This window comes from Lutjanus erythropterus, chromosome 11 (genome assembly GCF_056507025.1).
Source record: "Lutjanus erythropterus isolate fLutEry1 chromosome 11, fLutEry1.hap2, whole genome shotgun sequence".
Taxonomy (NCBI): domain Eukaryota; kingdom Metazoa; phylum Chordata; class Actinopteri; order Lutjaniformes; family Lutjanidae; genus Lutjanus; species Lutjanus erythropterus.
In genome coordinates this window covers 10,509,911-10,537,150 of record NC_139327.1, presented here as the reverse complement: position 1 = coordinate 10,537,150, position 27,240 = coordinate 10,509,911, and the positions used below count along the sequence as shown (strand labels likewise).

The 27,240-nt window shown below is 38.5% G+C and overlaps 1 protein-coding gene across 1 annotated transcript; it reads right to left on the bottom strand.

The window, feature by feature from the left end:
* Positions 1–6,548: 6,548 nt before the first annotated feature.
* zpld1a (zona pellucida-like domain containing 1a) lies at positions 6,549–25,812 on the bottom strand. The gene is made up of 11 exons (XM_084730244.1): positions 23,173–25,812; positions 22,545–22,658; positions 20,707–20,927; positions 18,522–18,703; positions 16,350–16,422; positions 15,802–15,899; positions 12,703–12,783; positions 12,443–12,614; positions 10,602–10,704; positions 10,157–10,186; positions 6,549–7,985 (listed from the first exon to the last, which is right to left on the bottom strand). The coding sequence occupies exons 2-11, from the start codon at positions 22,648–22,650 to the stop codon at positions 7,810–7,812; spliced, it is 1,242 nt and encodes a 413-aa protein (XP_084586370.1). The 5' UTR covers positions 22,651–22,658; positions 23,173–25,812; the 3' UTR covers positions 6,549–7,809.
* Between the last annotated feature and the right edge of the window lie 1,428 nt (positions 25,813–27,240).

Here is a 27,240-nt window from a genome sequence, read left to right as displayed (position 1 = left end):
GGGTACAGAGTTTTCCTGTCCTGGGCTGTGCACATCCACAGACGTGTAGAAGTTCTCAAAAAGAAATTTCCTTAAGAAATAAACCAGTTTCTGGGGGGAGGAGAGATGTTCATGGCTGCAGCATAACTCCATGATTCAGTACTACATAGATTAGTTTTTTCACGTCTTCAACTATTTTCCAATATGTAGAATGTCTTTAGAATAAACTCACTTTTTCCTTTACAAGGACTTTATGACACTTAAATGAAAAGAGCCAGATGGATGCTAAATGTCATCATTGTTACACAACTGCTATAGACTCAAAAAGCTATGGGCTCTCAACCTTTGCTTTCTGTCTTCAGTACACCTGAGAGGCCATATGTACAGGCTGCGGCTCTGTTTGCGTAGTCAGGGAGGATGTTCTCCATTGTTTGCTTTTCCATGCAACATAAGCAGGGCCTTTTAAAAAGAGCACTGTTCTGAGTGGTGTAGTGCTTTCTTAGAATGGAAAAAAGCCAATTCCAGTTTTGTCTGTACTTAACACAGAAAAGAGAAAATTCTTTCATGCAGCGGTGAATCAGCTGTCACCTTCTCAGAAAGCCTCGCTGACACGAGGGTGCAGAACGCTGGCACCAGATTCAGTCAGCAAAGCCAGCCAGGAGAGACACACAATCATGCTGTATTTTTGGATCTTGCCGATGCATTCATGCCGGTATAAACTGTAGCCGGAGCATACACAGTCTTGTGGGGGCATACTTCTTAGATCCATTGTTTTATGACAACGTTTTTTACTGTAGACCGGTGACATCTTCAGATGGGAATCATGGCAGGATGTGTAGGGTCACTGTGGCAGTGGAGGCGTGGTGATTGGCAGGGTGGTGCTAATGGGAGAAAGACAGCAAGGAGTTCTGCATGTTCATAATGTGATCTGTGAATAATGGTGGATTTGTGTTTCAGCTGCTGATGCCCGACAGATGCCCGGTGCATGCTTGTTATAGCCTTGTGGTCTGAGACACATGACAGGGTGGGATGTAAACAATAGTGTCTTCCTCATCTGTGCTGTATCCCCCCTTCCAGTTCATGATTTCTGGAAACTGCTGTGGAGTTGACTTTGGAGGGAGCCGTCCCTTTAAGGACATGGCTGAACTGAGCTAAAAGACTGGGGAAAAAAACTATATGATACTATATGGTATCTTTTGTCTCTGCATATCAGAGACCAACTCTATTCCTTTGTAAACAACATGAAAGGATAATGAAAAGGGAAGACCTCTGCTCCATGGTGGTGCTGTCAAAATAATTCATAATCTCTGATGTTAGGACTTTGAGTCAGTAAGAATTATCTAGGCATGTATGTATGTATGGAATGAAAACTGAACAATCAGTGTCAATGTCACTGAAATTCTGGACCTGAAAATGAATCATGGACATTCCATTTTGCAGCTTTATTGGACGTGAGGACAGTGACAGGATGGTCATTTTTTTTCCTTCTGTTGTTTGTTGTTACTGAAGTGAGCTGAAGTGAACTGCTGGGCTGATTTGGACTGAGAGAGTCGCTGAAAGTACATTCGTAACTGTAACTGCGGAGGGGAGGCGGTGCCGTTCATGGTCCTGGCGCATCAGCAAACCATATTTCATGTCCGCCCAAAAAATCCTGAACACAGAAACAGTCTAACTCTATTTTCTAACATTTATGATGTGTTTAGAAGAAAAACTCCCTTTTTACTTCACACTTTAAATCTGCATACACTAGATGTTGCAGCTTTCCTGGCTTAAGAATTTAACTGGTAGTGGTCATGGACAAAATCCACACTAATAACAACAAGTGGATTATTACAGTAATCCAAGAGTCTCCTTATCAGAAAACGTATGGGCTGCAGAAAAGTCATCATCACCAAACCCGGAGGAGAATTCTCATTCAGATTATTTCTGGTGGCACCTTAGCAAGTGCTGAGTTATGCACCATGCAGAAACTCCTTCTGCGGCTCTTCATAGCCATTCTTCTCCTTTACCTTTTAAGTTCACTCTGAGCTGCTCTGAAGCCGTCTAAATCTTGTAATAAAAATGCTTTATGCTTTAGCATAGCTAATCAGCACAGCTTATGATCTTTTCAGGGAGCAAATCCACGTCTTCTTATGGTAAACACTGCAGTTGCATCCCTGACATCCCAAACTCCTGTGTGCACTGTGCACTGATATAAAAAACATAGACACCCCATGGACTGAAAGTGATTTCCATGTCTCCTTTATAATGGAACAGCGTGAGGTCGACATCATCATGTTTAAATCTGTTCTAGAAAGTTTAATTTCTTAATGTGCAGTTGTCACATTAAAATTAAACAGCAGCATTAAGAGCTCATTAAGTTGATCAGTAATTTTCTGCTGCGTTCCTCTCATCTTATTTGAAGCAACAGTGTTGGTTTTTGCTGCAGTGTATATTTTTTATGTTCCCCTTCGCTCTCCATCATAACTACCTGTTCATCTTGACCAAAGTGGGCAGCTCATGTGTGGAAGAAGAGTCAAATGATGCACCAACCCCCCTTTTTATGTGACTGCGCACAGAGCCTGATGAAGAAAACCTGAGTTCACAGGGACAGTTGATAACCACTTTAGTGACACCAATTATCTTTGACTGGGGTTTTAACTTTTGTCGAGCCAGTTCATGCAAAGAAAGCCCGGCTGTGTTGAGCTTCCTGTATAGTGCAGCCCTCAGGTCAAAAACATCAGACTTAATTATAAATCAGGAACTTATTAAGGTTGTCTTTACTCATTAATTATCTGGAACTTGGAACATGAACCCTGGTCTCCTGTGTGAAAGCCCTGTGTTTCTCTGAGCCACCCATCCACCTCAGATGCAGACTTCTTCCTCTTCATACTCATAAAGCCATGGTTTACAGTTAAGTCACTTGAAAGCCCAGTGCATCTCTTTCAGCCACCAAGGTACCGTGATTGTCTGTATTTGATGAGATGGGAATGAGAACAAGCTGTGTGTTTGAGAGGATGTTTCTGGGCATCAACCTCTGGGCAGTGGCACATAGCCTCCAGTCAGTAACAGCAGAGGGTGTGTGGTTGGGACTGAATTGAAATGTGGCATCCAGGTGTGTGTTGAGCCCCCAAAAAACATAATAAAAAATTAATGTAAAATAAGTAATAAAACATTTTGTTGTGTTCCACAAGTGTGATCTTTACTGTCTTTTTAATGGGGTGGGATTCATATACCACCTGGTGATTAAGTAGTACCTCTGGTACACCAACAAGAGAAAGCATACTTCAAAGCCTGCTGCACGCCGTTTTGAGGATACGTGTCGTTCAACCCTGAAACTGTGCCAAAATGGTGCACACCTGTATCAAACTGCCCCAAGTTATATCACTGCCTCCATCTCTCTCATAGACTTATAATAGAACTAGACAAGGTATTGCTGCTCAACACTGCTGACAGTTTTTCCCAGTGGCCACTCATGGTATTGCAGCACCAAAGAGCATTTTCCCTGACAGGACACTTGAAGCTCACACAAGGTCTGTTATGATTCCGTCTGTTATGTATTTTTGATCCATGGAGATTTTATATTTGTAAAACTTTCCCTGAGCTGAAAAAAGCAATTTAAAAAGTGCAGTGTCATCATAATGTAATGCCTATAGGTCAGGTGGGAATTTGCAGGTGGCAGCAAGAGGGGAAATACTACAAAAAAAACCCCTGGAAGATAGAAAACTTTTTCGGTTTAGGCACCAGGCAAGCAACTCTCCTTGGACTGAATGGACACCATCTTTCCATTCACTATCTAGTTCATTATTATATACCTATGGTCCCTCCCCCTCTCTCTGTCTTTCTCTCTCTCTCACACACACACACACAAACACACACACACACACAGTAAAAACCTTGAAACAAACAGAAAATGCCATTTCATTTCTCAGATTCTCTGCTTTGCTCTTGCTAACACTGCTCCCTCTCTTCATTCACCGCTAGTATACCTTTAAGATACCAGTTTGTTGGACTAGATTACCTAAATTAGTGTTCCTCAAACTTTTTATATTGTGTGCCACCTCAGAAAATATTGAGCACTCCAAGTACCACCTAACTATTTTGTATGATTTGGTGCTAGCAGGCACTGTGGAAACTTCACTGGCCCGTCTTACGTAGCTACTAGCAAAAGAACAAGTTTACTGTCATCCACTTTATTTTCAACATAGCAGTTTGAAATATTCTCCTCCTGATCTGCATTCCTCTTCATAGTAGTTCCTGTTTGGAGCCACGAGTGTTTTTGAAGCATTCATTTTTAGTCTCTTCATTTTACCTCTGCTTACTATTCTTACCATCACAGTTTAACTTGTAAGTACTGGTAATAATCACTGAGGTGTGAGCAGGCTACATGCATGATTGTAAGGGTTGACACTGAGACAAAAATACAACAAATTCATTATTTTAACTTACATTTCAGTTATCTCATATTTTTCATGTGTTTTCAGCCCAAATTTTGATTAAATATTTAATTTAAAGAAAATATTTTGCATATTCTTTGGCGTACCACTACAAGTGGTGCACGTACCACAGTTTTTACGGTGGAGATCTATGTGACATAGGGGGCTGAGGGTATGCAGGTTTTAGTCTAGACAGCCACTGGTGGCTACTTGGGGCAAGATTAAAAAAAATAAAAAGTGCACCACCTGTACATGTCGGGACACCAGTGTGGCAAAATGGTGTTGTGAAACAGTTCCAATTTTCATGTTTTGTCCACTGGAGGGGCATGCTACAGGGCATTTTACCATATTTTCTCCACCGTAAGGCCAGCCTAGACAGCACTTTATCATGTTTAATCTACCACAGGACCATTGTTTTCTTCAAACATGAGGGTAACCCTCAGTCAGTGGTTGGCTAATTAGTCATCTGCTGTGGTATATAAAAAAACAAGAGGTGACTAGGACAATGTGATCATTATTTAGCTCTTCATTTTTGTAGATTTTTGTAGACATGAAGTTTGGCCTAAAGTTTAAAAGGTGGTTGTGTGGCACCTTGAGCTGGTAGAGTTTCTCCAGCGGGCCATTTGCAATTCATGTCTCCCTCTATTGTCACTGTCAAATAAAGCAAAATGATGAAAAAATATATATATTTTAAAAAAGTAGTTGTAATGGAGATGATGTAATAATATTACCCAATATTTTACACAACGTACACACAACCCAAACAACGTGACTGCAGTCCTCATGGGTCCACAGGACACTGTGCATTGTTGTGGTTAATCTGCTGGAAAGGTCACCGTGGTATGGTTATCAATCAAAGAGCTACACCCACCTATTATCTTCAACAAGAGAAATCGAGGGTCAAATCGCTCAGTGTGTCTTCTCACATTTTCCTTTATGTAAACGGAAGCCTTCATGTGTCTGACATTTATTGGTGATTACAGTGGTGACACTTCAGTAAACCCCGAGCAAATGACAGCAAAACATTTTTTTAAAATGATACACATCCAACCTGATTGAGCTGAGCAACAGTATGATAGAACAGTCTATTCCTTTTAATTAACATTTAATAACAATATATTCGAATTGTCTCTATATTCATTTCACTTGTAATGGAAATCGAAAACACATGAAAAAATATTGTATTATTTTGTGTTTCTCACATATCATTTGTCGTATTTACAAAAGACTTCACCAAGGACCTCCATTATCCTCCTCAGCGCCATAACTGCCACTGCTCATGTATTCATGACACAACAGCTGTTAATTGATGCAGTTGACAGTAATAAAACGAAAAGTTCATGAGCAACAATTTCAAAAAGGGGTTTGAAATAATGATCCAGGCATCCAATAAAAATGGCCTTTTGGTCATTTGCGTATCATTTGCAAGTTATAGCATGTTATCAGCTGGCATGAAAGGAGCTTCCCTAAACTGGTTTAAGTCCCGTTTATCTGCTTGTTCTCAGTATGTGCATGTTCATGATGAATCTTGAGTTTCACAAGGGGCTGTACTGGGACCAGATCTAGTCATTAAATCTGAAGGAAGGAGTGCTCTTTTATGGGTTGAGACACTTCTCCTATTTATTACGTCAAACAAACCATGTACAAAGCCACTGGACCTCCTGAAAAATGAATTGCCACAAAACTTAAAACATGGTGGTTCTTCTTAGCTCCTGAAAAGTTAAGAGTACTGTAATAAATGTTTTTCATTGGACAGTGACAAGTGATAAGTACTTCTTTTAGGCAGGATTATGAGGAAACACTCCATAAAGTTTAATTGTATGCAGATGATACCCAATTATATCTATCTGTCAGACTGATCTCCATTTGTTTATGTTAACTATGAATCCTCCTCACCAAAGTTAGTCAAGGAGTTCCACAGGGTTCTGTGCTTGGATCAGTTCTTTTCACCTTATTCATCCTTTAGGCAGCATTATTAGGAAACATCTTTTGATCTTTTATTTTTATGCAGATGATATCCAATTATATATATATCAGTTGAGCCAGAATGCATGCCTTAAAGACATAAAATCCTGGATGACTTGCAATTTTCCACTGTTAAACTCAGACAAAACTGATTTACTAGCTAGACTGCTACAAATAGGAAATTGCTTTGTTCTTTAAAGCACTTCTCCACTTGAGTTTATGAGGAAATTCATACTGTGTGTTTAGAAATATGACACCGGGCAAGTTTTAATCACAATTCAAAGTGCAATGTTTGCAATATGTACAATTGTACACAATTTGCACATGTCAGGAATAGATCATTAATGACATTTTACATTTTGGGAAGGTTATACACAATGACATTGGGTATACATGTACAAATGAAACTTAACAAACAAATTTATTGCTGCCACATTGCATAAAATATTTAAAGTGAGTGAGTGAACTACATATTTAGGTAGAACAGACCTATTAATTGATTAATCATAAGACTACCCCTCTAATATGTTGCAATATTAATAAATTAAACATTTATTCCAATTATTATATCAATATCCTTTAAAAAGTTAGATGTCATTAGGGCTGCAACTAATGATTTTTACGATTAATCGATTGATCGTTTAGTCTATAAAACATCAAAAAATTGTGAAATATGCTCATCACAATTTCCCAGAGCCAAAAGTGATATATTCAAACTGCTTCTTTTGTCAGACCAACAGTTCAAAGTCTCTCCATTTTCTGCCATAAATGACTAAGAAAAGCAGCAAATCCTCACATTTCAGAAGCTGAAACCTGCTCGAAAAATGCCCGAAACGATTTATGGATTATCAGAATACTAGGCAACTAATTTTAATTGATCGATTAATCGATTTATCGACTTATCGTTACAGCTCTAGATTTCTTGCCAAGAAGACTTAAGGTTAACATCCAAGCCCAAAGCTTCCTCTTAGCTCATTTAATCAAAGGTTTTAAATTTTAATTTTCTGTAATAGAGTTTCCTTTATTCCCTCAAGTCATATTTTCAATGAAGAGTTCTTATATTTCGGCCTCTTAGCTGAAAGTGTGAGTTTTACCATTAGATATAAAATACTATAATATACTGTAAGCCTTGTAATTGATCCTAAACCCTGCAATTGAAAGCTGTATAGCTGAGGTATTGAATTAAGTTATGAGCGTCTCCGCTGCATGACAGATGATCACATGCAGTTTGAGACCTAGTCTGCCAGATGGCTGAAACACAAAGTACAGAACAACGTATAAAAAGTCCTGCTTTACTTCTACACTAATGCCCATTGTACAGACCTGTTAACAATGTTCTAAATCAACATTTAGCTCTTATTCTCCTGTAAAATGACTACACGCACAAACATCGCGTCACATCTGTTTGCCGGCTGTGGGAGAGCGTCTGCAGTGCGTCGGGATCAGGCGCTCAGTTGAAGGCTGGGTTGCGGACTCCAGACAGGCCGCTGACAGGCGTGCTCTTGCCCTTGAGGAGTGTGAGGGAGAAGATGAAGAAGCAGACGCTCATGACCCCCAGGATGATCACGCCTGAGATAAGCGCGCTTGTCACCGTGTTCATCTGGAACACTGGGGCTTTCAGATGGGCTAGAAGAGCACGAACACAAACAAACAATCAAATCTGTTCACATTTTCAATACTTGCTCTTCAATTCACCAGCTGTTTGTTATGCACTGAGCATTTCTCAATCCATTTTATTTGATGTTTTGATTTTCTTGTTTCTGAGAAAACTTTTAATGGCACTCTGAGGCATTTCCAGTTCAGCTACAGTGCTGTTATATAGCACAAAATAATTCAGCCATCCAAAACAGCAATCACACTAACCACAATCAACAACAGAGACACCGATTTCTTCATTGCACCTATTTTCAAGAATTGGGACAAATCATGTCCTAACAACAGAAACTTTAGACATGATTAATACCAACACTCTAGTTTTCTGGTAAAGATGTATTCTTTAAAGATTTATGTACTTTTTTGTTAAATGTTTTGAAAAAAGAAACACTTCCAAATCTAAAACTAACAATATCTACTGATAACACAGTTACAAAATGTGCTATTACAATCATCTTTGTTTTAAAATATATATTTTTATGAAAAGGTTGGCCTTTTAAAGTTGTGTCCTATATGTCTGCCAACTTCTTCTGTCAGATTTTTACAAAAACATGATTTAATCAGGCATTACAAGGATTAGCTACACCCTAAGGACTCCTGTCTCACTTCCTGGTTTAAGCACTGGTAAACTTTCTATTTTTCTACAAATCCATTAAATAATATTGCTACCAGATGGGTCTCAGCAATAAAAAAGCTAAATAAAATATGCTTTAAAATGTGTATTTTGATTACTGACTGACTTAGAAAAAAACTGCTGCTAACCCTAACCCATTTTTTCATATCGTGTGTTCAAGCCTCTGGGAACAAATAAGAAAATTTCTGTCTGAAGCATGTTGTTTAGACATCGACAGCACTCCAGTCAATGTATGCCAATCCCTCCATGAAGTTGCAATGTTGTGATCACAACAATTCATGCAAATTCAACCAATCTGTGAATTCAGTACGACCTTGCAATTTTGTTCAACCACTGCAGCTTTTCTGCAAATTTTAGCTTGTAACCAACCATAGCAGTTCCCTGAGCATCATACATGTGCATCTCAATAAAGAATAGAATGAACAATCTCAATAGTTTCTTCTGATTTTTAATGAATTGTACAGAAAAAAGCTACTTTTTTGGCATTTAGGGCTGCAAAGTCCTGGAGGGACTGGTATGCTGCTGACTGATGATTCAGGGCAGAATTTGAACCATGCTCAAAGACAGCTCTGGCTATCAGCATGCACTGTTGCTAAAAAGATGTAGGCGGTCTGGTGTATAGTTGGATTTATCAAAAGACCCATGGGGAAGAGGTAGGTGAGGATCAAAGGGCTCACCCCAAAATCAAAAATAATTTCCCTCTGGCCCGTTTTATCCATCTAGAAAATTTTGGTCATTGGCCGTAGAGATGTCAGATACAATGAGACTAGATGGCACTGATGGCTTGTGTTGCTCAAAGCACCAAAAAATACATTTGAAAAATTCAAAACCAGCATCTCTAATAATCCACAGACCTTGTTGTGAGCACTTTAATGTAGGAACTACTTTCTTTCTAGTAGAAAATAAAGCTCTTCTGGTAGATTCTACTGCAGAAAGAAAGTAGTTCCTACATGAAACTGCTCACAACGAGGTCTGTGCTTTATCTTGAATAGAGTTGTGTATTTTATTTATTTGCTTATCTATCAATGCCTTGGGGTACTTATATGTTATGTTATTAACAGAAGTTATTTGTTGATGTACACTTGCAAACCTTGTGGAAAATTCTTTAAAGAATCGTCACAAATTTAACAAAACCACAGGACATGGTGCATTTGGAGTTTTCTTCCTGCACGTTTTCTACACTGAAAAGGCACACTCTCGTTGCTTAATTTCATACAATAGCTTTTTGCTCTCTCCACCTGTGTGAATGGAAAAGAGTCTGTGGGAGTTTTCAATAGTCATTTTGTGTTATGCAGCAAAATAACTCTGAAGTGCAATTAGTCTGAGGGGGGAAAGGGTGCTAAATGCAACTCCTGCCATGAATCAAACATCACAGGATAATAAAACATAATAGTGGCCTAAAATTTGAAGGCTTTTGGTTTTTTAAATGGCTCCATTTCATATCATGGAAAGGCAATGCACTGCATTTAAAAGTATCATTCCACACTGTGAACAGAATGTGGAGGCTTACCCAGCTGAGAATTGTTGGTTGGTGTTTCATCTGTGGGGAAAAAAAAGTAAAGGGCATTTAAGGGTAGCAGTAATACACTGTATTCAGCACAGTATACTGTGGTGTTCATTTCTTGTACAGTACATAAATAAGTGGGATGCCTTCAGGTGCTCTCTGACTATATAGGTCACCCAGATAAGTTCCCACCATAGCCATCATCCCGGCGTCAAACCACGAGTACCTTTTAATGTACCCAATCTGGAAATCACAGCACAGCTCGAAATCCCAGCAAAGAGGAAGAACTGTGCAGCTTGAAAGAATTAAAAAGAGCGTGCGGTGCTGTACTCAGGTAGGAAGAACAGTGACAGTGCTGTTTGGATAATGTCAGGAAGGGAAGGCTGGTTGGAGGGAGACACACGCTGAGGAGAAGGAATGACAGAGGAGGAGGAGCGTTATCAAAACGTACCACTCCGAGTGATGATGGGCCCCGCAGTCAGGACAGCGTTCCCAGACGCTCCGTTTGATTCCTTTCCCTCTGGGATGTCTCTCTTTTTCCTGCTGCCACAGATCTATGGAAAAAATAGATTTGGAGCTACGGTGGCGGAATGAAACCCCCCTGATGTGTTCCACTTTTATAATGATAAGGTATTCAGGAGACACACTCTGCACAGTTAATATGACCCATTAATGTTGCCTTTTTACATTTTATAAAAGTATTTTGCGGCTTTTCTAGGTTATATCGCCATATGAAGTGTGATGTAAGAATGCCTTGATTTTAAAATAGTAAACACTGGATGTGTCAACACTACATGTATTATTGTCCATGAGGGAACAGCTTGCTATATCATGCAGCTGTTGCGGCCTGACTATGTTATGGATGAGAAGCAGCTCTCAGCTGCTGTCAATTAAGTCCCAATAAACCATTGTTAGGAAGTGTGAGCGGACAATCATACAGTCACTTAGACTGCAGGAATATAAGTGTTCTGCTCTGTAAGAACATCTGACAAATATATCTGACATTTTTCTTAAAGGACTGAAAAGTTTTACTTTGAATAGAGGCATGTCAGCCTGTCATTAAGGCCTCACGATAATATATAAACCCTGACATTATGTTTAATGTCATTAATATTATGTCAGTTAACAGAGTTTGTGATAAATAAAGACTTATGAGTAGCCTGCATTCTGACCTGGTAAGTGATTTTTTATTATCAGTGGTAAAAGAGGTATTCAGACTCTAAAAACTTCAACATTTACATAACAAATAAAAGGCCTGAAATCAAATTCCTGCTTAAAATGGCAGTAGGCAAGATTATTATTAAAATGTTTTGGTTTGCTTTAATTTTTCTTATTTCTAAACTTGCTCTGTGCCAGAAAACAGCCTTGTCACAGACAAAAATTCACAACTTCAAACAATTTAAAAATGTGTTAAAAGTCTTCAAATCTAAAACCAATAACAACAGCAATAAAAATGCGCTATTATAATCATCTTTGTCTTAGAAAATGTTGGCCCTTCAAAGTTGTGTCCTCTGTCAGATTTTTACAAAAAACATGATTTAATAATCAGGCATAAAAGGGTTAGCTATACCCTAAGGACCCTTGTCTCAGTTCCTGGTTTTAAAAAGTCTGCTCAAGCACTGGTAAATGTTCAATTTTTTGACAAACCCATTAAATTATATTGCTCTCAGATGTGTCTCAGCCATAACATGTCAACTCCATAACCCACTGAAATCAAAGCTAAATAAGAATTACGATTTAAAAATAGAAAAATAAAATATTAAAGTAATTTGATCAGCATTAAGAGAGCTCTGAGCTACTTTATAAAATAAAGCTGCTCACTATGACTATGCCGTGAAATGAAAAAAACATCATGTAAACTCTCGGAGTTTACAAGGCTTAATAGCCAAGAGTTTGATCTTTTAAAACATATTTTCCAGCATAATTGAAGAGTAAAAATCAAAACCTCAACAAAATATGGCTTTGATAACAAATTCATGAGATGAATGAGATAAGAATCTGTAATGTAACTAGTACTTCAAATGTCAAATGAGTATAGTGGAGTAAAAAGTGCCATATTTCACATGGAAATACTAGTACAAGTACTCTAATTTATACTGTAGCACAGCAGTTGAGTAAATGTACTTAGTTACTTTGCACCACTGATGACTGAGTGAATATTTGAAAGTTAATCAGATGTCACCTCATGAAAAGCGGTAGATGGATTTAGGAGAGACTGATAAAACGTGTGTGTTCTATTTGATCCTGATGGTTTGTCATGTTACGTGTGAAAGTGTCCTCTGTTAGTCTCACTGGCATTAGCATGGGACAGTCGTCCGCTCGACACAGCTTGGTGACACAGTGCAGGAAGACGGTGGACATCTTCTGGTTCTTGTGCTTTACAAAGCGGAATACTTCAAAGGCAAAGCGTCCCATTTGGCTCTTCCCATTCTCAAAGACGGTGGTCTGAGGGTCTTTTTCACAGCTGGCTCAGGGAGGGAAGATCACAGGAGGATGATTATGAAATGTCAGATCTGAACAATGTCGTGGATGTGTTTTCAGATGTGAGTTACCTAAAGAAAAGGTCATAGCGGAGGTCATCGTTGGGATTTCCAGAGGGCGTGGTGTAACAGTAGTCCATTAGAATGTTCCACCTATTTAAGATGAAGAATCAGTTTTATTATGTTTGACAAGAGTTTGACAAAAACTTCTGAAAAGAAGAATATTTGCATATTCGTTGATTCAGAATTTTTAAATAAAGAAGACGAGTAGAGATGTTGAGATTTTTCTCGAGGTGAGTCTTAAAACATATCTTTAAAGTGACACTGCACAGTTCAAAAACTTTTAAGCTGTAAACTAAATGATATGACTGATAACGATAAACACTATAAAGCTGAGATAGGCAGTTTAGATATCATTGAGTGAAAGGTCCATAATAACCTTTCAGCGTGATATAATTCATGTTGTCTGAGAGAAAACAAGACTTTTGCTCCTGCTCTCGGCTCAGTTTTCAGCCTTCAGGGAATTTATCCCATGACAGGAGACATTCACAGGTAAGATGGTTGATTGTTGAGTCTTATTGCCAAAACATCACTATTTGACAACCTGGGAATAAGAACAGATATTTCTTACCAAATGTATTAAACTCTGCTTTTCATGAGTTGAAAGTGGCTCAACATGCCATCTACTGTTTTAAATAATCATCCTGAGCAGACAGACAAATGCTGACAGAGTCGACCGCGACCCTTGCTCACTTTTTTATCATTTTCCTAAATTATTCAGTGCAGATCTAGGCAGCACATTGAATAAATAAGTGGAAATTGAAGCCCTGCAGTGTTTGATCTGTGCATTTGTTCATTTCATTATTTGCTCACTTTTGGCTCAGCACCTACGTGCGTACACACTCCTACTTGGAGTTAGGCTCTGTCCTCAGGGTGAAGTAACACTTTAACAAAGCCCGCCGTCTTTTTCCTGATCTTAACAAAGCAGAATCAGTAGTTCTTACTGGTGGATATTGTAGGAAAACAAATGATTGATTGATTCATGATTCATTATCAACATTTTGCAACTTTGCAAATTGTATGTGTTAATTAAGAATGTCTTTTAAAGGGACAGTGCAACCCAAAATTAAAAATACATATTCTTCCCTGGCTTGTATCGTTGATTATCCATCTATATTTTTTTGGTGTGAGAGGCAGAGTTTTGGAGATATCAGCCGTAGAGATGTCTGCCTTCTCTTCAATATAATGGGACTAAATTGCACTCACACTGTGGCGCTCAAAGCACCTAAAATTACATCTGAAAAATCGAAAACCAGTATCTCTTTCCAAAAATCAATCATGACCCAGTTACTTAAGATAATCCACAGACCTTACTGTGAGCAGTTTCATGTAGGAACTACCTTTTTTCTGTCGTAGAATGTATAAGAAGTACTTTAGAATCTACCAAAACTACATACTTTCTAGTAGAAATAAAGTATTCCCTACATGAGACTTCAGATGTATTTTTTGGTGCTCTGTGGTGCCATGTAATTCCATTATATTGAAGAGAAGGCAGACATCTCTACAGCCGATATCTGCAAAACTCTGCAAATCACGCCAAAGAAATCTACATGGATAAACAGCACTAGAGGCCAGGGGGGAAATATGTATTTTTGATTCTGGGGTGAACTGTCAGTTTACTGGACAGCGTGCTGCTGTTGCAAATTAGTGGTATACAAACATCATTTCTGGGTCACTGGCATAGACTGGTGAGAATAATGAGGTCCTTTTGTTGACACCCACTCTTCAAGCAAAGTCCCACCCAACATTAAACCCACGGGCAAGATCACATGACCACAAGACAAAGACTGCACACACTCAAATCTGAGTCACGTTCAAAACAAAGAGAGCGATGTTTGTCTGACTGAAGCAGTCAATTTTTTTAAAATTTTGAAGCAGTAACAAAATGTAAGTGGATTCCCAGAAGTGTGAAAAGTGTGTCTGGTCATGAAATCCCTGAAGAATCAGAGAATTTAAAGACATTTGTTCCAGTCAGACAACAGCTGGGAATTTGATTCTCTGGAGATGTTCGGCAAACTCGGTAGAATGTCTCTCCAACAATTTTCACACGTCCATTACATTAGATCAGTGGTACATAACCTTTTTTTTGTGTGTAAGAAAAACTGACCCCCTTTCAGAAGCAAAAAAAAAAAAAGTTTGCACCCCACCACCCCATAGATTTGTATCAATTATTAACAATAATTGGGGATGGAACTGATAAAAAAAAAGGATTCAGACATTGAATTTTAATGGAATAAAGGTTAGCAGAACAGCGTCACCAAACTTGTTTATTTCCCCTACATAGATCATATTCATTCAATCTCCTTTAATTCTTCAGATCACAGTAACATTTGATTTTCACATTTCAGTATTTAAGATACTTTGTCAGAATTCCTGAGTTCAGATAGAAAAAGAATTGTCATAGTATTGTATTATTATTTCAAAAATATTTTATTCTTTTACTCTGGTATCTATTTTGTAGATTCAACACATTTATTTAGCTGTTTTTAAGTGTATCATTTTAACTCATTTTGTGTTGTTTTAACTTCCCTATACAACACACTGAATCTCCCTCTGTGTATGAACCGAGCCTTATATAAAACTGCCCTGCCTTGTCTTGAGCATGATGTTTTGTAGATGGTTGGGTTAAGCAAAGTGCATCCATACAAATGTATTATTAATAACATAGTTGTTTAAGAGAAGGGAAAAGATGGTATCTGATGTACTGGTGTCGGCAGATACTCAAGGCTGACTTATCAGAAAAGAACAACTTTATTGTCAGATCAAAAGTTTTCGGCTTGTGGGTCATCGGGGAAAATAAAGTTGTTTTTTACTTTGTGTTGCTGGAGTTCGGATCATTTTAGATTCATTCACCTCTGCTTGCACCTTGAAAGAACGGTGCTGTTTTTGCAGCGCTCCCCTCTGCTTCTACACCATTAGCTTCCGCACAGTCAGCATATGTGTGGGTCCTTGTACTCATCACATTATTTCTGTTAAAATAATCCAACAAACTGGCACAAGACGAAGACGACATAAAGTGATATTTTAACCCGCCTTGCCTTTGCTGAAGCCTACATTAAAAGCTGTATTTTTTGGTGTAAAGCGTATTCAGAATGAGCGTTGTTTGAATACCTCCTGTCCAGGTTGGAAGCTTTGACCGCTGCAAACACCCGCGTCTTCAGGGTCAGTCCTGCCATGGGGATGGACAGCTGCTGAATGTATGATGAGTCCTGCACACAAATACAGGATTTCAGCACATTTCTGACTCTTCGCTTTCATCTCGTCGAGAGTGATTCATTTTCATCGGGTTTCCGTAGAACCTCTTTTTACTCATGTTTGGTTCCAATTGACTTCAGTTTGCACAGGTTTGAAATGAATTGAGGGTAAATTGAGTATAATCCTCTCCAATTACAGGATTAAAGGTAATTTGCTGCCTACTTGAGCTGCATAAAAGAGCTTCTGAGTCTTTGGTATCGTCCCCGTCTCATATGTGTATCATCATCTCTCTTAGAAATCATTGAAATCACAGATTAACTTAACAGAGCTGCAGAGCTCTTTATGCTCTTTGATGATGAAGTACAGCTGTGGTATATATAACCTTGTCTCTAATGCAACAGCCTCAGCTCCCAACCAAATGCAGCAAAATAACAGACATTCAGACTGTACTAAAGTGAACTTACGTTGTACAGCAGTAGATTCAACGTGCTGATGAAGGTACCGTTGCTGTCCTTCACTGAGATTGCAGCCGCTGACCTTCAATGAAGATTAAAAAAAAAAAAAAAGAGTGATCAAAGCTGCCGGAACCATTCTGGAACACTAATTCCAATATTTTAGGTGACATTTGTTTGATGCTGACATTTGCGTTTGCTTTTTAAATCAGATAATTCTGTAAGAATGCTTGCTAATATTAATAAAGGACACATTTGGTGCATCTTACAGCCATCGCTTCTATCATTCTGATTCATTCAGCTATGATATGATTGACTTACACAGTGTTTTATAGTGTAGAGACTTCAGACTAACAGTTATAATCTTCATCTTTACCAATGAACTCCTGCACACTCTAACTTGCGATGTTATATTTATTTGCAATGTTTTGGTACTAGTAAGAGTTTGAGTTCATTTGCAACTTTTTGGTCAACTCGCCCCTCTCTTACGCACCTCTTCATTTCGTTCATAATCTTCAACGTCAATCAAAATTCTCTATTTTCATAATGTATGTGACAGTCATGAAACAGGTGAGAAGGATTTGGAAACAGCTAAATCTACCAAAACTAAAATCATGTCCAACAACAATAGATCAAATTTTTGGACATGGAAAAAAAAAAAAATACAATCAGAGATAACAGAGAAAACTGAAAAATGTTTACCCCGAGGGTAGGCTTGATTAAATTTCCTGTTATCACAATCTATCAGTCTAGTTCAACATTTGCAATAAATAAGAAATAAACCCATATCCACAATCCCAATGCTCCCTGTCCTTTCCTTTCCTTTCCTTTCCTTTCCTTTCCTACTTGCCCCCCCCCTTTCTCCTCTCTCCCCTTTTTCTGTCTTTCTTTGTTATGGTTGAGTTTGCATCATTTAGTTATTTGTTCATTATATGATAACTAATACAAAAGTATAAAAATATGCAACAGACTCATTTAAATAGTTGTATGAAATTATGAACTTTTAATCATTGCAATAAAGTAATGAAAAAATCTATTTTCATGCTCATTTGCTTACTTAGTCTTGCTGTATATAAATCGGCTCCCCACAAAATCCAGTGGCTGGTTTTATTAATTTTAGATACAGGACAACATAACTTGAACACTTGTAAAATATGATTATATATAATATCCCTGAAACCAATGTGAAGCTGAGAATGTTCAGATTTGGTTTCTGGTCTGATTAGGCAACGTTTTATGATGAGGTTGTCTCTGGATGCATTAGTATACTAATTTTCATTTTGGTCCACATAATGTCCTAGAAATATTGTGTTATTAAAATAACATAATAATAAAATCAGTACTATTGTGTAGTACTATATTGATTAGGGATGTAACAAGATATTGAATCACAAAAATACAATAAAAATGTCTCAATAGTGCACCAGACTGAGATGATATCTACCCTTATATTACATGGTTAATTTATATTTAATTTATATTATTATTTTTATTTTATTTTATAAATAGACTGCTAAAAACTGCTGCATTATTTGTTGAACATAATTCAAGACAATTTTTTTTTTTTTTTTTTTTTGCACGTTCAGCTCTTGGCTGCTAATTTTATTTTATTTCATTAAAGAAGGAAAACACAAGTACTTTAATTTAAAAAGAAAAACTAATTCTATATGAACAAAAAATGCTGCACATCAGATTTATTATTTGCTATTTTTTATATTATATTATATATATTTATATTTATAATATATATATTTTTTTCTTTGTTTTTTTAAAATCCTGATAAATGTCTTATCATGAACTTTTTATCGTGGTTTTATCGTATCAGTTTTTGATATCATTGCATCCCTACCTGACTATATCTGAATCATACTGTACCGATTATAAACCACTTAACCTCTGATCTACTTTTTTTTCTAAACATTTTAGTGATAGGTTTTATGCATGGTCGCTACAGGAAGTGAACACAATAACTTGAACATTTATATGATACAGAGTTTGTGAAGCTGTGAATGTTCACATTAGCTGTAGCGATGTCTTGCCTTCTCTACTCGACTTGAAAAATTCAAAACCAGTTTCTCCTTCCAAAAATCATGACCTGATTGTTTCACGGAGGAACTACTTTCTGTCTAGTAGAAAGAAAGTAGTTCTGGTACAGGTGTAGGTGTTGACGTGAGTGAGACTTACGAGGCCAGCTGTGTGTTGTTGACCAGGTATTCCAGCGGGTAACTGCAGCTGAACTTGTACAGCAGCCCCGGCAGGTAGCTGATGATGGTGGGAGGGTCCGGGGTGTCGATGTACCCTGATATGTTTCCAATCTGCACCAGGGACAGGTTCCCATAGGCGTTTGGTCCTTGAGCTGTGGAGACCTGCAGAGGACAACATCAGCGTGGGTAACACTCCTCCCGGACCAGCGTTATCTCGCTGTGGGCACGCTGACTGGACAGAAGTTGATACCATCAGCCACACTAATGCACCTCACTAATCCCCAGCTCAGTCCCTCCATATCTGAGAGCGGACCCTCCAGGAACTGTCCCGTCCCATCCGGCTCAACACTCAGCACAAACACAGCTGAGAGACAGCTCACTCAGCAGAGACTCACTCTAAACTCCCTTTAAACTGTTTTAAGAATTGTTTTTTCACTCATCATCCTGACAGGGCCTCTGGGATCCCACAGAAGCTCCTTCACCGAGATAACGAGCGCTGGACTTCTTCTCAATGCCACATAAACACAACTTGTCAACATCAGAACGTGCGCACTGCAAACGAGACAGTGTGCTGGAATAAAAGACACATCTGATCTTTTCTCTACAAACCGCTGTGATGCTTTTTGCAGTTTTGAAAGTTTCCAGCTTCAATTTGTATTTGTTCTGTCTGTGTCAGTTAGCGTACATGTTATCAAGAAAAGTGTCGAGTCATCTAAGACTCAGAGCTTATGACACATTATTTCTGTACTCAGTAACATAATCCAAGTGTCACAATATTAAAGTAATGTAACCTAATTACATTCCATTACTTTGGCCTAATATAGTGTTTTCAGGGCAACTAATGATTATTTTCATCATCAGTTAATCAGTCAAGTATTTTCTCAATTAATCGATCAGTTGTTTGGTCCATAAAATGTCAGAAAATGGTGAAAAATGTTGATCAAAACCCCAGATGATGTCCTCAAATGTTTTGTTTTGTCCACAACTCAAAAATATTCAGTTTACTATCAGAGAGGAGCAAAGAAACCAGAAAATATTCACATTTAAGAAGCTGAAATCAGAGAATTTTTACCCCTTTTTTGTAAGTTTTTTTTTTGTTTCATGTTGTTTGTTAGGTTTATTACTTTGTCCAGCTGTTTCTTCCTTTGTTGTGCTCAATGTATTGATTGATTGATTGATTTAAAGACAAAAATGGTGAAATGTCCACCCAGAGAAGAATTTTCTCACTAGAGGCCATAATAATGAATTAATTAATATTCACTGGCAACGTAACTGTTGTGACTATACAGCATAAAAATTATTTAATATTGGCATATAATTAAATATTTCCATGCTGTACGTTTCATCTATCTTTCTCTTGCCTTTTTTATTTTTAGCTAAACTAAGTTTTATGAACTGTCTGAGGTCCACTTCCATCTCCACTTTAACTGGGGATATTGAAAAAATTCCACAGTCAAGTATAAACATATTCTTCAGTTGGAGGGCATAATCTTGCATTAAATCAGTGACTGGTTAAGGCAGATGCAACCATTTTTAGTTTTGCGGGGGCTGACTTTTTCTGAAAAATAAAGAGCATCTTCAAGTAGAAGAAGTTTCTGTTTCCGTCACATTATTTGTGCCTTCCTAAATAACTTATTCAGATTCACGTGCATTCTTTGTCTACCACTGCCTCGATCAGTTAGTTTATTTGTTAATGCATGACTCCTGTAAATCCAAATTATCCCTTTAAAACACCACAGTCACGGAATAACACAAACAAAGGAACAGTGGTAAAATGTCTGTTTTTGACAATTGAGTTTGGTTGCTTTGGAGAGAGTGACATCTGGCTTATACAACAGTGGTTTCCTGCAGGAAAAGTCTGTCTGACAGCAAGGTAAAGCTGTGAAAAAATCCACAATATAGTGTAAACTTTTTTTTGGTGTTTAAAACAAAAAAAAAAAAACGCTGACCGCTGACCCTGTCCCCAGCAGTACATCGATTAGCTTTCTACACCTGTACTCCTGCTGCTTCTTCAAACTGGAGGCATGTCGACAACCATCTCCTGCAGGTAATACACTGACTATGGATGAGTAACTCAGACAGCCGCACTTCAAAGAATCCAAACTATCCCTTTAAGCACCAAGGAATCCAAGCATCAACCCAGTCTACCCCGCTGTTCTTCTTACCACCAGGGAGTTGCCGCAGGATTCCAGCGATGCCAGGCTGATGCTAAAGATCACGACGGTGGGAAAGGTGTTGTTGTTGATGAATCCGCGGCAGTGAGCGTCACCATGGCGACCGTTGAGGGCCAGGTCGGTGTCAGTGTAGCCGGAGAAGAGGACGGGGCAGAAGTTGATTTTGAGGGTGATGGTCTGCACCCCGCAGTACACACTGATGTCCCTCTCCGCTGCAACACACACACACACACACACACACATTCAGAGACAGGTGTATACAGACATACGCATGAGTCACAAGATCTTTTGTCATATAGATTACAGTCCAAAACAATTATATGTATTAAATTTTGTTCTAATCACAAAAATGTCATGGTACCACTTTACAATGTTTATTTAAAGGAATAATATGCCACATTTTCCTAAATAAAAAAATATGTAAACACTTGGAAACATGATCCCTTCAATCATCACTTATGATCTGTGTGTGGTGGTGTGTGTATCTGCAGAAACCCTCCCCTCTGCCTGTGTTCCTCATTATTTTTCTGTCCTCAGGATGTTTTACCAACACAAAACATCAGTATGTGACAAACTGAGACTGAGACTCAACAAACTCAAACTATCTTCCTGGAATATTTAAGAACAGCTCAGACAAATCCTACTTTTTTAAAAACTACCCTTACAAATGATTTAGAAATGATTTATAATTAGATTATTAATTAAGTTGTAAACACTTTATAAGTCATCAATAAACAATTACAAACAAGTTTGAGCTAATTATTCTAAGTAATTAGTTGCAAACATTTATTTCTGGCAAAAGGGAGCCTTATTGTAAAGTGTGAAATACGATCGCATGATCTCCTCCAGGCAGAGATAATTAACAACACATACAACGTAAGCTTGCATAGATTTGGATGGTTGAATGAACTAAAAAAAATGTACTCAGCGTTTTCATGTTCATATTATATGTATTCATTTTTTGTTCAATAAAACAAATCCACTGAATAAAAAAAGTATTTGTTTGAACTTTAAAAAGTTGGTATCTGGCCTGTATTAAAGATTTAACTTAAGAAATTCTGTAATGAACTTTTCTTGTCAAAAAAAAAAAAAAACTTTAGTAGTAACTCGTAGTGACATTACAAACAGATTTATTTTCCTTTTTCAGTTTCTCAGTTTCTCATTTCACTTAAAGAACTTCCAACTGTAGTTGCTCCTGATGGAGAAACTTTGTTCCAGCATTTTCTCAAAGACAATATGTAAAACCAGTTACTGCATACTACTTATAATTCTTAGTAATTAATTACAAACTTTTTTAGCAGGCAAAATCACCATTTAATGATCACTAATATTTGGTGATCGGTGCACCAAGTAAAGGACTATTATCAACTGGAGATCCTGGAGATCTGTTCCGAAGAAGATACCAACCATCTGGTTATTCCATAAATTAATCTGATGCCAAATGAAACTTTTTAACTATTAAGATATGCTGGTGGTTGTTAAACGCAGTGAACAAATCTGTGCTGAAGCTGACAGGTATAAATGCTGCTGATGGAGATGACATAGTGAGCTCAGTAACAGTGAGATCTGAGGCTTTTGGCAAGCAACAGGTCACTGTTGTTCTAACAGCTTATTAATGATTCATAAAGTGTTTACAACCTAATTAATAAGTTAATTATAAATCATTTATAAGGGTAGGCTTATTGCAAAGTGGTACCAAAGTCATTATCTCCTCTTTGTAGTAAGTTTGAGAAGAACTTTCTGTTGAAAAGATAATCACATTTAAATTCTGTACCATAGTTTTGAAAACAAAAAGCTTAAATCTGTGTCAGTTTCTGTGAGTTCCTCACCGGGGAAGCGGCTGTGAAAGTTGGCGTCACAGTTGTATCCATTAAATTGAGCTGCGACTGATAAGGCCTTACTAAACAGTAAAAGAATCAAAAGTATATGTTCCATTTCAGCACCTGAAACAGAGCGAGAGGAAATCCAGTTTACGCACTCCATCTGTCACTTCAGAGAATATCATCTTTAATCAGAGAGTGAAATCCATCTTAAATTTCATTATTTTTTGCTGAGATATTCTGTGCTAATGTCAGACGGGAGGATTTTCCCGGGAGATTTCAGTTATCTGCTAACAGTATGGACTTCAGAGGAACGTCTTTCACACGGCTGCCAAACAGAATCAAAGCAGACAAATGTCACATCGCATTATCTGTGAACACCTGCAGCTTTGGCATCAAAGTTATAAGAAATGATGCAGGATAATGTCCTGATAACTACGCTCATTTCATAAAGCAGAATGGCTTATCTCTGTGTGTGCATCTCATTGTCCTGTGAAAACCTCTTATCACATAATCGTTGTCAGTCACAGATACAGAGTCTCCGTCCTGAGCAAACGGCTAAATTAAAGGAGTAATTGCACCAAGTTTGCAGTTAGCATCCTGACAGCTTGAGATAGGTAAAAGCAGGAACACTCACCCTGGTTCCTGGAAGCCAGCGAGTCAGCGGTTCTCCATAAGCTTGGGACAGACGATGGAATGGTCTGCACAGCATCCCTACCCGGCAACTAGAAACAGGACTCAGGAGCAGGGGGGGAAAAAGGGAGCCTACACATAAGAGATTCATTATTTGAACATGTCAACAAAAAAGGGCTGTCCGGAGCGAACATGGGAAAGTCCATCAAATCTGAATGTGTTATACAAATCCTTTCACGTTCGCAGAAACATGAGCAGGTTTTGAAGTTTCCCACTCATATCCTTTCGGCCCAATCTGGCTGTGTCACCGCTCACAAATGGTTTGACGCCGCATGAGGTCCAGCGGCAGTGGGGGGGAGAATTATCTTTTCATCGCTCCAGTGGCCCTGGGCTGCTGACTGAGTCGTTCCTTTCTCCCCCAGGCTGGTCGGGGACTGCAGGGCCCACCGCGCGGGCACTTGGCCCCGGGAATCCACACTTTTCATGCTTTGTGTGCGGCGGCCCTCAGTCAGCACAGCAGCAGGCAATCTGCTCGGCGGGGCTGCGAGCTGCTGCCGGCCTCCTACCTGACCCCCAAACTTTGATTCCTGGAAACATAAAGACAGCAAAGAGAAAGAAAGCAAAGTTCATGGGGTTTCAGAGGATTAGCCCGTCCTCACTGTCCCACCGTCCATATGGACGACAGTATATGTGGCGGGCTCGCTGCAGTGTGAACCAGACAGGACACACAGGGATCCTGTGAATATGGAACATGAGATGGAGAGGACATAGCACAGGCAGTTTGGAGCAAACTTCTCACTTTAGGTCTGGCAGAAAACAACAGGGGCATTTGTTTGGTTTCTCTCTTCTGACCCACATGTACAGGAGCTTCTCTCTGTCATCACCAAGATAATTTCACACCAGCCTCAGTCAAGGTTCCCCCCTGTGGAAGCCTCTCAACAATCTGTCCTGCAATTCATCAACAGCTGTCATAATGGATGATATCAAGTCTTCAAGACAACTTAGAGTTCACACAATTGTTCAGGACTGTCAAAATGACATGAAAACTTGACACAAACACTCATCCCTTAAGATACCAAGTTTGGATTTTTGAGTTATTTTACTAGATATTCAGTCTAGATCAATAAACAACACATAAACTGACTTAGCATATATTTCGTTAGCTGAAAGAACTATTAAGAAAGCTTGTGAATATATGTACCCAATGAGCCTCATGCAAGAACATTTTCGTATTCTTAACTTTCTCTCACTTTCTATTGATATGAAGGGCTCGTACACATCAGATTCAGCAAACGCTTGTAACTTCAGATAACTGTCGGTGATCTGTCTGTGCGTATTTGAGTGCACAATCGTGAGGCCTGTAAATTAGCACATTTAACGCCCCAGTAATATCATACAAGGCTGTGCTTCCTATCGCATATGTCAGGAAGTGTTCGTGTATGAATATGGCATCAAAGAGTAAAAAGAACTGTTTTCAGAGATCCATAAAGGAAAATCAATCATTTTAACAGCGTAAACAAGTGCTGTTAACGCTGTGTTACCTGAGGGCTGTACTGTCACCGAAATAAAGGGGAAATTCCATAGAAAATGGCTTCAAAAAATGCCTCGCTATTGGCGATCCATGACTGCAAAAGGAGAAAGGCGTCAAGGCGAGGTCTCATTCACAGAGCTGGATGAAAATACAGGCCATAATAGTCATAGATGATAACGGAGGATGTTGAATTTAAATTAACGAGGATATTGTCAGGCTGTGTGGGTACATTTAGAATTAAGATTATAACTCGAGCGCAGAGTCAAACACGACTACTGAAGTGTAATTTATGATTTTCAAACTCAAAATTGCTTCAAAGTGATGAAATATGCAAACATTATTGAAAGTTTCTGTTTGGATAACGGCAAACTCCTGACTCCCGACTCCTACGGCGAGTCTGGACTACTCGTAAATTCATACCTGAAAGAACAGTTGCAGTGTTGTGCTCAACAAAATGTTTTGATTTCCTAAAATAAAACTGTGTTTTTACCAACTTATCGTTTTCTTGTACACACCATTTAGTAAAAGTGAGTGAAAGCAACATTTACAGGTGCAGAATATCACCAGACTTCCCAGCATGCATTGTGTGGGAGTTCAAACTCTCTTGAGACTCTTTTTTTTATAGCTTGAAGAAAACATACACGATGGAAACTTGCTGAGTGTCTCTAGTGCATTTTGAGTTGAGTCATGTTTGTTTTCTCGGTAATGAAATCACTGTGAACTATGATGAGGGTTTTTTTTTATTGAATTCTGTCCAAATCCCCTCACAGTGAAATGCAGTTTCACATATTGTCTTTGTGCCAATGCTGAAATTCCAACAGGAGCAGCTGCAGCTGGAAGATGCCTGTGCCAAATGAAGAACTGAATCTTCAAACTGAAAAAAAACAAAAAAACAGTAAAAGAAAATCAAATTTGTTTGTGATGTTTGTCAGTGTGACTGAGCAGATCAGCTTAACATCCTAAGCTTATTGAACATGTTTTCTCATTTCCCAAGTTCCACTTCACTTAAAGGAGAAATCTGTAATACATTTACTGTAATAAATCATAAAATGACTATGACGTGTCAAGCAAACATATTAAGTTTAAATACTTGCTGTAAACACTGTAGCTGTAGTGCTGCCCCCCTTTGAAATTTCTATTCTGGGTCACAATAATGTCTTAGTTTGTCTGCTTCATGGTAATTAGAGTTCAAATTTATGTTGAATGTTCCCCAAATGGGTAACTATCTGTTTGTGAGAAATCATAATAATCTTGAGGAAGGAGTAGATGTTTATGTCGGTCAAATTTAGCAAAACACTGATGGACTTTGGTGGGCGGTGAGTCTAGAGTGTGTATTTTCACAGCAGTGGGCTTTTGTTTTCAGGATAACAAGCTTAACCTTACGCTGACAGACACTGGCAGTAAAAACAGCTGATCAACTTACAATAGAAGACTAATCTGCACTTGTTATTGTCACTTTATGAGGCTGAGCACAACCTGCACTCCTGCAGTGTTCCTGCAGCCTGCAGAGCTTCCCTGTGTCTGGGGAGAAGGGGGTGGAGAGACAACTCGCTTCAACCAAAGACTGTATATTACAGTGGATACCGGATTACAACCTATTTAATATACAGTCTATGACTCCAACTCGCTGTTCGGACTCAAATAATAAAATACTTTAAACTAATTATTCAACCTAAATTCAATTAACTTACATATTTAAGTCTGAGTATTTGAAGTTAATTTTCAATAAACTTTAAAGCAAATTGTGTCTCACCTGAAGCAGAGTGTCTGTGGTGTCCATCTGTTCTCCAAAGCTTCAGCAGTCACAATGATTTTCTGTCAGATCCATTGTTCCAGGGTCTTCAGGCAACATTTGTGATTCCTCAGTTGACCGGGGTGTTTCTGTATTAAGCTTGCCAGCGCAGATCACTGGACAGCAGTGACCCTCCACAGCTCAAGACGTTCAGTCCTGTTCCTTCGCTGCTCCGATATTCTCCGAGAATGAGAGTTGGAGAACGGCAACTTCTTATTTCTGAGGACTTTGCTAATCCAGATAAATTGTAATTGCAAGAATCTTGGCCAAAAAATGGAGGTAGATCGTTTCACTGAGGACTGATAGCCATCTAGAGTGCCCTCGCCCCTCAATTACCCAGAACTCTTTCATCGCTCTATATGGCTGGTAGTTAGATCCAGTTGGTCTTATCAGTCATAGAGCATCTTAATCCATAGAACATGGCAACTATGGGGGCTAAAGATGCCATTTTCTTCACTTTTCATCACCTTCCAAAGACAGACAGGCTCTTTGAAGAGTATGTGAATGCATAGCTTCCCATGGAGGTGTGTTAATGGTTGGTCATGCTATAGGACATCTTTGGATTCATGGAAATAATGCTCTCTGTTGTCAAGGTAAGCTTCTTGACAACGTGAGCTAGCTAACATTAGTGTTCTGGTTTTGCCCCTGTCTGAACAAAGCATCTGGCAGCGATCATTATTTTCCCAGCTTCACCTGACAACAACACAGCTACATGTCATTTCACAGCCTGAACGACTCCTCTGGAACAT

Coding starts and splice junctions, on each gene's coding strand:
- zpld1a (XM_084730244.1), bottom strand. CDS start 22,650: ATGGAACATATACTTTTGATTCTTTTACTGTTTAGTAAGGCCTTATCA. Junction 10,705..12,442: donor ACTGTCCCATGCTAATGCCA/GTGAGACTAACA, acceptor TTTTTTCCATAG/ATCTGTGGCAGCAGGAAAAA. Junction 7,986..10,156: donor AACCAACAATTCTCAGCTGG/GTAAGCCTCCAC, acceptor GTGCTCTTCTAG/CCCATCTGAAAGCCCCAGTG.